General features: G+C 37.8%; 1 protein-coding gene across 3 annotated transcripts in view; it reads left to right on the forward strand.

The window, feature by feature from the left end:
- Window positions 1-12,460, forward strand: part of CERS6 (ceramide synthase 6) — a 329,104-nt gene that overhangs the window by 272,371 nt on the left and 44,273 nt on the right. For all 3 annotated transcript variants that reach the window (XM_043488025.1, XM_043488027.1, XM_043488026.1), the window contains exons 7-8: window positions 307-435; window positions 3,205-3,311. In XM_043488025.1, the coding sequence (XP_043343960.1) occupies window positions 307-435; window positions 3,205-3,311 (236 nt within the window). The remainder of the gene's footprint in view (window positions 1-306; window positions 436-3,204; window positions 3,312-12,460) is intronic.

Genomic DNA, 12,460 nt, shown 5'->3' on the forward strand with positions numbered 1-12,460 from the left:
CATTCACAAATTGTATATGGCAATTTTTCTCATAGCTTCAAATTCCTTGGCTTAGTACAAAACAGCCTTTATGATCTGACCTTAGTCCTGGTGTTTTTCACATTGTCCAGAGTCACTGGTCTCCTGCATGTCTCTGCCAGGACATGGTGAACTCTCAGAGAGTAGGAACTATATATTACTCATTTTAGTGTCCCCAGTGCTGGGCCCATTGGGTTCCTCAGAAGTATTAGATGAATGGATGAATAGATGGAAAAACTGTGATGCTGCTAAATCCTAACTAACATGCCTGTGTCTTCTGCTTCCCAGGATTTTGGCGTTATGTTCCTGCACCACCTTGTAGCTATTCTCTTGATTACCTTTTCATATGTCAACAACATGGCCCGAGTAGGGACCCTGATCCTCTGTCTCCACGATTCAGCCGATGCTCTTCTAGAGGTGAAAGTTTTCTTTTCATATATAAGAGTACAAAATCTGAAATTTAAGGAATCCCTCAGATCCTCAGTTCTTCTAGGCTATGCTAGATGGTGTTGGGAGAAGGTACTATATGACTTCTTTGAATCTGCGGAGTTTCTCTGTAGGTCTAATTGGTGAAAGTGAGACTTTAATATACAAATTTGTGTGCAAAAACTATTCACCAAGTTAGCATTCTTTATTAACAGAATAATGAAAACCTTTACCCTTCCACACTTAAGAAATTAATGTTTCACAATGGGAAAATTACTACTGGAATAGGCTTTGTTTCTAATGTTGCAAGTTTCACACTGATTTATCTGGAAAGTAAGTATAACTCACTATAGTTAGTAGTTTTCCATTCTGATGAAATTAATAGTCATAGTTTTTATTGCCTATATATATGTATAGATTATGTATATTAATATTAAATATTATCCTAGTATTTTTACAGTGAAAGTATATATGCATTGCAAATTTTACATGAAAACTGTTTTCTATCCATATACATATTAAGAACACCTGAAAAGATATAGATTGCACTTTAGTTAACTTTCTAAACCATTACCACTTAGAATTATTAAAATAGCAAAAAAGAATGAAAAAAAAAATTCTTCTAAACATATTTCAAAAGAAGAAATCCCAAGTAAATTTTGATGTGGTATTTACTCTTAATATTGGCCTCCATGAAGAGACATGCTCAGTAAGGTTATATAATTACAGTTTTTCACTTTAATGCTAAGAAACTTACATAATTGGTCAAAAATAAACTTACCAAAGTACAAATTCCATGTAGAAATGGGTCTTAGAATCTGTATTCTGATTTTTTTATTCCTTTTGCCCTACAGTTCTGCCCCTTTGAAGCTTGTGCTGTCACTGTGAATATAAAATAGGAGTGCCCTCAAATAATGATTTATTATTGCAATATAAGCAGAAATTTCAGGTCATAAAATTGAATCTACTATAAAGGCAATTAGTCAAGGTTTGAAGTATATACAGCACTTCATTAAAGACTCTGGTCCCTATAAGGTTATGAAACAGAAAATAGTCCTAATGGCTAGATATGTCATATGAAAGGTTGGCACTATTTTTAAGTGATTCAAGCTAGATTCTATTCAGCACATTTTTTAAAAGAAATAAAATTAGTACAAAGGCAATTCCCTGAAAATCAGTTACCATGTGGTTAAGTCCTCAGTGTGCTTGGAGGTAGAAACATATACAGTAGTCTACCATTTTGAAATCAATCCTGTATAATCTGCCAGCTCTTATGTCTGTGGAAATGGATGGCCTAGTGCTTGGCAGAGCCATAATTCAGAAAATGTGGGCTGAATCATCATCTACCACTTTTATCTAGAAAAGAAAAATAACCCAGAAGTCCAAGTCATGTGTTAAACAAAGGTTTAAAAGGAAATGTTTTTCATCCCTTGGATTCTATTTGACATTATAAAATAATGCTTAAGAATATCCAAATAATGAGATATGTTGACTCTTCAAAGTGGAATCTATGGCTTAGACATTTCAGAAAAATTGATGTTTAGTGCTTTTTATTGAATACTGGTGAATGAACATAAAAGAAAAACTACATGGTTTACATAGCCAAAAGGAGACAGAAGGTGCTTTTTTTGTTCCTTTAGTATAAGTTGTGATGTTACATACAAAGTATTCATGAAATTAAAGGTTCATAATCCTGGCTTCCACTCACTTAATAGATATTGATATTTCCTTTTAGGAATGTATTTCTCTCATAGCTTCATATTTTACTTAAAGATCTTAAATTATAGCTTCTATGGATACTGTCAACAATCCTTTCAAGTCTGGCTCAGCTAATTTAACTTTACAAGAAGTAGAAAATAATGTCATGAATTTGAAATACATTTTCAGTTTATAACCCAGTGTGTGGGTACTGTGAATTATATGTGAAAATGTAAAAAGAGGTAATCAAGCACAATTATGTTTTCAGTGTCACCTGTTCTTACTTAGAATCATCTATAAAAAGTAAATGGTAGAGAAAGGGATGTATTTCTTTCCTCGACTAATTTACAATATAAAAATTGGTCACTTAAATCACTACCATAAATTATTAGTGTACTTCTCATAGACATTCTGAACATTAGTGACTTTCATCTAGAAAAGGACCCAATAATGTAAATTTGAAAATGATACCTAAATGGATGCACTGAGATAACATCATCTTGACACATTCTTCATTTCTAAATTTGTGAGGATAACACAAGAAACTGTCTCCAGAGACCTCCTTATACCTGTTTAAGAAAAACCTATAACTCTGAGTATGAAGGAGGAAAAAGTACAGGAAGGCTCAATATATTGTCTATAAAGTTTGTGACCTTAGTATTTGGAATTCATTAAAGGTTTAAAGGATTATCTAGCACTTTCTATTTTGACCTGTTATGCCAAATTCCTGTTTTGGTGTCTTTGGCTTGCTAATATTATCTGTAATGCAAGAATTTCTTATTTTTCTGTTTTCCTGAAGTCAACCATATAATTGAATTTTTCAGGTTGCTGAATATTTTATTAAATCTGTAACAGTCAGTAGTTCTACTTATGGCTAATACTGCATTTCACTTGACTTATGGGTAATTTATAAATATGATGCATGATGCATGACATTTCAAAGTAGCAGGCAGTTTAATGCATCTGGTAAGTTATATCTTAAAGGAGACTCATACATATTGAAAGAAGCTTTTCATTTATCAGTTTAACTCAATTAATCTTTCACATCCCTTCCTTTCATAGGCTGCCAAAATGGCAAATTATGCCAAGTTTCAGAAAATTTGTGATCTCCTGTTTGTTATGTTTGCAATGGTTTTTATCACCACACGACTGGGCGTATTTCCTCTCTGGTAAGTGTGCCTATCTTCTTTCTGCTAAGGCCACCCCATCCAGAATAGGTTTTAAACATTTTCCTGTTCAATTTTACTCCAGATACTTAGTAAGAAGTTTAAAGAAAGTGAGGGAGAGACTCAGGAAACAGCTTGATTTTTTCTTCCAGAAGGGAGTTGTCTTCTTTGTTAATACTTTCTACAGGATCGTTAGAGAAGGATGTGGCTTACGTAGGTTCTTAAGCCACAGGAAGCTGCCAGCCATTTTAGGCTCCAATCCTAAAGTATGATGCAAAAACCTTAGCCATGAAAGTTTGCATTAAGAAAGGAAGTATGGCGTTGCAACCAGTTAGATATCCGGGATCCTCCTGTACCAGTCGTTCACCAAGGATTATTCCTGGACTATTAGCCACAGCAGCAGAATCACCTCTGAACTTGTTAGAAATGCAACCTCTGGGGCCCCACCACCCCAGACCTACTGAATCACAGACTCGGGGTGTGGGGCCTGGCAAACTGGATTTTGATACGCCTTCCTGATGACTGCTGCATTCAAATTTTAGGACCACTATCCTATATAATTCTCATTGGCTGCATTTATAGCTAAAGCAAATGAAAAGTATAACTCAAAAGTAACCCTTAAAATTCTCTGTGGCCCCTTACCGTCTGGATGTCTTTTCTTTGGTTGAGAGCTATATGACAGGTTTTGATGAAATATGACCATCTCTTGTATAGAAAATAGATCTACTGTCATTAATCTTTATGGAATTATTATTTCTAAAAAAATAATATTCCTCCATTTCACTTAAAGTCTACCACTGATGACAGATTTTTTTTTTATTCTATTTGGGGAAATTGATATGAATGGGAAATTACAGCAATGGAAAGGGGAGAAAGTGGAGAAATGAAGGGCTTCAGTGATACCTTTTCAGTCCAATAGAAACATTATAAAGATAAAATTGGGATTTTTAAGTGAGTAGCATCTATCATTGAGGTTCCATAGACAAATCAATCTCACCCCATACACACACACACACACATATACACACACACACCTTCTCCTTGAGACTCACAGCCCTTTCAGACACCTACTTGTTATGAAAATTGCCTCCCGGCAGCAGCACCCTGTGTTGGCAGAAGCATTTATAAAACTCATTATAATAGTTTCATATGATTGTAGGTAGGAAACATTAAGTAATCTTGACTATAACGTATCTATAGTTATTTCAGGATTGGAGCTCTTTCAAGATTATGAGCAGAACTAGGGGTAGGAATTTAAATAAAAGAAAGTCGAGGAAAATCCAGGAAAAATTTCTCAAAAGAATAACAGAAAGCTTATCCTGCTTAGAATTTCTGAGAACCTAGTTTTTAAAAAGTAAGCATCAGTATTAAGGACTTACATTTGCTTTCATTCTATCTTTTAAGGATAGAATTAAAGCTGAGCTGTATCTCCTCCTTTCTAGCTAATGTGAAAAAGCTCTTCCGGTTTAGACAGCAATGAGATACCAAGAAGATAAACTCAGAATATAGAAATTATGTAATGCTGCTAATGAGATAACTCATGGGTATGTCCTGTGATGATAACATAAGCCAGCTGCTTAGAAAAATCCTCATAACCAGAAATGAAAAATCCTCATAACCAGAAATGCAAACCAAGAGCTTATAACATTGCAAACACTATAGGTTTCCCGCTACCTCAGCCCTTTGTGCAGTCAAGTTTTTCAAAAAGCAGCTTGTGAGAGAAATACTTTATTGCTTGGGGACAGGAAATAATTTCTGTACGCCTGCTGCCATTGTGGTTGGGCACCTAGTGAGTGAAGTCCTTGTCAGGTATGTCGCATAAACAATGTGAGTGCTTGGATGACCTTTGTTCTGACCCTGTTTCAATTACTAGAGTGTAATGGGCATTGAGAGTATTTAAAATAGGAAGGTGAATGACAATAAAAAGTGTTTTAAGTGTTTGCCTTAAAACTGTGAAACAATTCAAAAATTCCTTTCAGATTAGTGACTCCTAAAATTGTGAGGGACACCACAGGTGAATGGCTCCAGACCCCTGTCCCACCCCTCTGCCCAGGGTAGGAATTCTCTCAATTCCTCATCAGGAGTATTGCTTTAGAGGCCAAGGGAGAAATAATTTTTTATATAAAACAGAAACCTGGGTCCTTAGAATTTCTAAACTAAGGGTTCTTAATCTGATTTAGAACCCCCTGAAACCGTTTATAAAACATATGTGTGTACATTTTTTTTTCCTAGGGGGAGGACCCATGGCTCTATTAGATTCTAAAAAAGATCTGTGACTCCTACCCTTCCTCAATAAAGTGCCTTTTGGAAAACAGACAAAGTGTACCCAACGACTTCTGACTGAAAACTCTTAAGAATGTGAGGGTTTCTACTACATCACCTGTGGGCTTTCCCTTCAAAAGCATCTCTAATCCCTTCAGTTATTCCTGTTTGTTGTTCTCCTTTGTTTGTTCCTCAGAATTCCTGTTGTCACAATGTTCTGAGTGTGGACTAGCTGATACAAAATGTAAAAGCACTAACAGAAAGCTGTACCTAGAACTGCGTTTCTTCTGAGGCAGTTTGCCTCTGCATTAGCATTCGGCAGGCAATCTTGATAAACAGCTGAGCTGCTGCCAGACTAGATCGCCTTCATCTTACGTTTATCTCTTCTTTTTATTTCTAATTCTGACTTATTTGCATACCTAATCAGACCACCTACATTTATTTCTATTAGATTTCATCGTGTTCTTTTCGATATTCAGGCCTGATAAGGATCTTCTGAACCATATCCACTGCTACACTTACCCTGCTACTTTTATGTTACTTGCAAACATGCCTTTCACGCTTCTCCCCACTCACTGAAGCAAATGTTGACCCAGAGGGACTCCTGTGTACACTACTGAAAAATTTCTTCACGTTGACCTCCATCTCTCAACCACCAGTCTGTCTTTATGATTTTCTGTTCGTTACTGTCTTATAACTGCTTTGTCATTAGGCCTGCTATTTCTCTATATTTTTAAAAGTTGTTGTAAAAGACTTTGTCAAAGGTCTCGTGAACATTAAGTTCATGTTCTGCACATGTGGTGTTGGGCAGAAAAAGATTCACGGCCCAACTGGGTGGCTTGGTTTTTGGTGGCCTCTGCTGGCTCCTTCCTGGCTCTTCATTTCTAAGTGCTCACCAGTCTAAAATTTCTGGTTCCTGCCCTTTCCATATAGATGTGGACTTTTACCTTCTAATATACTATGACTTTTTGTGTATTTAACAAATATTTACTGGGCACTTACTGTGTCACTAGTACTGGGCTGGGTGCTGAGAATTCAGTAAGACAAGGGCCTCTCTTGGGGCACTTGAATCCCTACAGGTCCCTTCAGTATTCTGGTTGATAATTGTGTGGGATGTAGAGATTATCAGTTATTTTCTGAACATTTATTGGGTATAAGGAATGTAAGTGGATTGTTGATATTAACCAGTTTGTTTGCATGCACTAAGGAGCTCTGTCAGCCAAGTAAAGCATGATTCTAGATAGAGTATCAGTTCAGTTCAGTTCAGTCGCTCGGTTGTGTCCGACTCTTTGCGACCCCATGAACCGTAGCATGCCAGGCCTCCCTGTCCATCACCAACTCCTGAAGTTTACCCAAACTCATGTCCATTGAGTTGGTGATGCCATCCAACCATCTCATCCTCTGTCGTCTGCTTCTTCTCCCGCCTTCAACCTTTCCCAGCATCAGGGTCTTTTCAAATATGTGTGTGAAATAGTCATTGGTCAAGGGAAAGTGCTGGAGCTAGATTGGTCTTCAGTTCTAACAAGCGTTTCATAGACTTATTTCTCCTTCAGATATTTGTGCTTTAGCTGGAAGGAGAAACAGAATGATTTTTATGCCCTCACTTCTTTTAGTTTTGAACCCATTTACTTTGGAATCACCAGTAATACCTTGCAGGTTCCTCCCAACTATAATTGTGTTCCCATGTGAGCCATCAGAATTTTTGTTATTTGTGGGTTTGATGATACTTGGCTCATTCTGTGTTGTATCTTTGGTCCATGCCTCACAAAGATGGCATACACCACAATTAGCCTTGTCAGAACCATGCATTGCCCAGACTTCCTTTTTGGCCATAATGCAGTCTTCTAGAACAGCACGGTCCAACAGAATTAGTGATATAATTCAGGCTTCATTGTAATTTAAAATTTTCTAGTAGTTACATTAAAAAAGTAAAAGAAACAGGTGATATCCACTAAATAACATGTTTTATTTAACTCCAGTTCAGTTCAGTCACTCAGTCGTGTCCGACTCTGCGACCCAATGAATCGCAGCACGCCAGGCCTCCCTGTCCATCACCAACCCCCAGAGTCCACCCAAACCCATGTCCATTGAGTCGGTGGTACCATCCAGCCATCTCATCCTCTGTCATCCCCTTCTCCTCCTGTCCTCAATCTTTCCCAGCATCAGGGTCTTTTCAAATGAGTCAGCTCTGCGCATCAGGTGGCCAAAGTATTGGAATTTCAGCTTCAACATCAGTCCTTCCAATGAACACTCAGGACTGATCTCCTTTAGGATGAACTGGTTGGATATCCTTGCAGTCCAAGGGACTCTCAAGAGTCTTCTCCAACACCACAGTTCAAAAGCATCAATTCTTCGGTGCTCAGCTTTCTTTATAGTCCAACTCTCACATCCATACATGACCACTGGAAAAGCCATAGCCTTGACTAGATGGACCTTTGTTGGCAAAGTAATGTCTCTGCTTTTTAGTATGCTATCTAGGTTGGTCATAACTTTCCTTCCAAGGAGAAAGCGTCTTTTAATTTCATGGCTGCAATCACCATCTGCAGTGATTTTGGAGCCTCCCAAAATAAAGTCAGGCACTGTTTCCGGTGTTTCCCCATCTATTTGCCATGAAGTGATGGGACCGGATGCCATGATATTAGTTTTCTGAATGTTGAGCTTTATTTATTTATTTATTTAACTCATTATATCCAAATTATATGAATTTAACATGTAATCAGTATTAAAAATTTTTTATATTCTTGCATTGTTTTATCTCATGCTAATTCTTTGAAATTGGTTGTGTGGTTCACATTACTGCTGCTGCTGCTGCTGCTAAGTCCCTTCAGTCGTGTCCGACTCTGTGCGACCCCATAGACGGCAGCCCACCAGGCTCCCCCGTCCCTAGGATTCTCCAGGCAAGAACACCAGAGTGGGTTGTCATTTCCTTCTCCAATGCATGAAAGTGAAGTCGCTCAGTCGTGTCCGACTCTTAGCGACCCATGGACTGCAGCCTACTAGGCTCCTCCGTCCATGAGATTCTCTAGGCAAGAGTCACATTACTACATCTACTCAAAAGTCTATGTGTTTTAGCAACTGGACAATCTTTGATTTGGTCCTTTTTGAGAGTAAGCTTTTCCATCCTTATAAGCTGTTACTATGTTCATTGATCTGCATCTGTCTTTCCTCAACTCCGTTTGTGTGTGGTCCCTGAAGTTCTTAACAATTTTCAGTGTTTCATGAAGCTTTGGTTTTAATCTGCATGGAGTTAAATTGTGCTCAGTCTCACAGCATCAGTCACAATGCGTTGCTCACAGTGGCTACTCAGTAAATATTTGTTGAGTGAACTAGATACATTTCAATTCTTTTTTTATTAGAGTATGATTGCTTTACAATGCTGTGTTAGTTTCTGCTGTACAATGAAGTGAATCAGCTCTGTGTTTACATATACCGTCTTGGACCTCCCTCTGACCTCCTCCCTCACTGAGCAGAACTCCCTGGGCTATACACAGCTTCCCACTAAGCTATCTGTTTTACACATGTAGGGTATATATGTCAATGCTGCTCTCTCAACTCATCCCACCCTCTCCTTCCTCTACTGTGTCCACAAATCTGTTCTCTACATCTGTGACTCTATTCCTGTCCTGCAGATAGGTTCATCTGTACCATTTTTTTAGACTCCATATATATGTGTTAATATACAATACTTATTCTTCTCTTTCTGACTTACTGCACTCTGTGTGATAGACTCTAGGTCCATCCACATCTCTACAAACAGTTTCATTCCTTTTTATGGCTGAATAATATGGTCTCACATCTGTTGTCTTAGTTGAGCACCTTAATTTGTTGTGAAGTAGATAGGTGCAGTTTCTTTCTTATTATACAGAGAAACTCATTTAGTCAGTGATTTACCCAGTCTCTCTGGACTCTGGTCTCCTGACATCAGTTTAATTCGGCAAGTTCTAATTGTCCTTCCTACAATACAGTGTACTATGTTTTTTAAGGATTAGGCCATAAAGCTGTTGATGAGATACATTTTTGGTAGTTGTTGCATTAAAAAAAGAATCATTTTTAAATGATTGTCCCTTTTATTCTGCTCCAGCCAAGACACTACACTGTAAGCATTATCATCTTCTGGCCATACATTAGAAATCTGGTATCGAAAAAGGCAAAGACACAAAGATCCTGAGAGGGAAGGTGCATGGTGCAGTCAGCAGAGAGACTGCTGGCTTTGAGTCACGGTTCTCCTCCTCACTGCTTGTGGGAAGACCAGGTGCATAGCTTCTGTGCATCTGTGGCCTCATCAGAGAAAAATAGTAGTAATTATTCTGCCTACCTTACCAGGAATTATTAAGGATCAAATGAAATAGTATTTGTAGAAGTGTTCTATAATTATAAAGTACTTTATAGCTATTAAACCTTTTTAAAAAGATATTATATTACTGTTAGACATGGAAATTCCCATTATGGCCAAGTGGTCAGAAATTTTTATACACTTGATAACCTTCAACTAGTCTAGACTAAGGAAACATAACCGTAGATACTTTTGAAATAAAATTCTTAAATGCTGTTTCCAATTATGAGATGCAAAATACCTTGCTTTATCCGTTCTCAGTTCTCTGTGAGCTGGTATTAATGGGCATAAGCTGGGTTGCCATGGTCTCTCAAATCTGAAGTGACTATACCTATCCTGAGCCAGCAGAAGTAAATATTGCTCTGCACAGAATCTCGCAAAATGCAAGTATAGGTTAGGCTAGTTCTTTTCTGCAAGGGACAGATTGACAAATCATTGTCAAGCCAAGAATGGGCATACCACAATGACCAGAGCCTCTTCGTATGGCCTAATGTTGACTTTCCATATCCTCATCCATTTCCCACCAAATGCCAAGCCCTTGACTACAGGAAAGTTAGAGTCAAATATGTACCTCTGGTGGTCTCTGCTGTTCCAGCAGAAGCATGTGGCTTCTCAGAATGTTACTTTCTGTGGCTTTCTATCCGTAAAGTAGGGAAATCATTTGCTGATTTGCACTCTCTGAAAGTCTCTGCAATTAAAAAGAAAAAAAGTTACAAGGAGCCTAGATCATTCTTTTACTGTTTTCCATAATAAGATTTGAAATTCATGTAGATGCATGTGAGAATACCATCTTCTCTGATTTATTTTTCAAAACACAGTTTACCAAAGTAGTGTGGCTTATATGCTTTTCTGAATATCTGGAAAGATTCATTTTGGGGATCACAAATTTGGACAAGCTGAGTTTTTGTTTTTTTTCTAGAATCTCTTGACAGGTTTTCTCTGAAATTTTCCTTGATGCTGGTCTGTGTTAACTATATTGGAAAGATAAAGGATGAAACCTAAAGTCTTTTGGCTACTAGGTATTTTGGTATGTTTTTAATAATATTTACATATACTAATATCAGTTACTACCTTCATAAAGTGGGGTAGACTTGAATAGAAATAATATCTTTGAGATGTTTTGCTCTTTTCATGTAAACATAATAATTTTAATATAACTTTAAGATTGAAGGGTTAGACCAGAATCAACAAACTGTGGCCTTTAAGACAAATTGCCTACTTGTATAAATAAAGTTTTATTGAAACATGGCCTTGTCCATCTGTTGCATATTGCCCTTGACTGCTTTCTGTTACATTGGTTTAAGTCGTTGGGAAAGAGAGTATGACTTGCTAATCGTAAAAATCCTTTACAGAACAAGTTTGCCAACTCTTGGGCAAGACCATTAAGAATTAGTCTGATGAGTGTGGGAAGTGGTATATTAAATATATTCAGCCTCTGGGTGTTTTTTTTAGAAGTCTTAGGAGAAAGACTTCCAGAAAATGACTAAGGCGACTTAGGTCTTAAAAATGACTAAGACTTCTAAAAAACTAAAAAGTGACTAAGAAGTGTTAGTCTAGGTAGTCTTTGGACTACACTAAGTAAAAAGCATGCAGATATTCTTTAATATTATGTGTGAGTATAGGAGATGCAGAATATGCTCTCAATTCAGTAAGCTTTTCTCTTTTTGTGATTTGAGTCAACAAAAAAATGTGGTATCCTAATAACACTTTCTACACAGAATTAATGTCTTAAGTGACCCCTCCCTGCCTCCCAATCACTGCTCAGAGCCTTTTACTGGGAGAAGGAGCAAAAGACCAAAGAAATTATTCTCTCAAAGTGTTATAAAATGTGTTTATATACCATCTATGGAAAAAATTCAGCATGGCCATTTTATCTGTTTTTTAAATATCTGAGTATGGTAATAAAGTCTAATGCCAGGGCCAGGGATTTGAAAATTTAATCAAGGGTCTCACATATTTGAGAGTGATGTTTTGTAAGAACCCATATCAGCTGTGATCCATTTGCTTGTGTTACAATGAAGGGCAGTCTTTTACCCAGCTAATGATCTGCTCCAGCTACCCTCACCTTCCTGTCTCTGGTCTCTGGGTCTCTGCCAACCGGCCACTGTGTTCATGCTAAGCCGCTTGTCACCATCCTGAGTTCAGCTTTGGACCAGCTTGTGACTGCCCATTGCCTGCTTCCCAATCTAGACCAGAATCCGAAGCTTCTGAGAAGCCCTCCCTCCACAGTCCCAGTAACAGGGCTCTTTGCCATTTGTCAGTGGAGGCCACCCTGTGTCCTTTCATTTTCAGAACTTCGTCCTTGCCTCTGACTATCACTTCTGGGATAGCAGTGTAGCCAAAAAGAGAGAACCACAGTATCACCCACATCTCTAGAGTCATCTCTATTACTTGGGTGGGTGGGGGGGGGGTGTATATCTTACCATGTATTATTGTTTAACTTTCCATGTCTTTAGGGCAAGGGGGCAAGAACTTCTCAAATTCTTTCTAGACAAAGAGCCACTTATTCTTTACAGATCTGTTCAGTGCACTCACCGTGAGCCAGCTGTATGTCAGG

The sequence above is a fragment of the Cervus canadensis genome, chromosome 15, assembly GCF_019320065.1.
Source record: "Cervus canadensis isolate Bull #8, Minnesota chromosome 15, ASM1932006v1, whole genome shotgun sequence".
Lineage (NCBI taxonomy): Eukaryota > Metazoa > Chordata > Mammalia > Artiodactyla > Cervidae > Cervus > Cervus canadensis.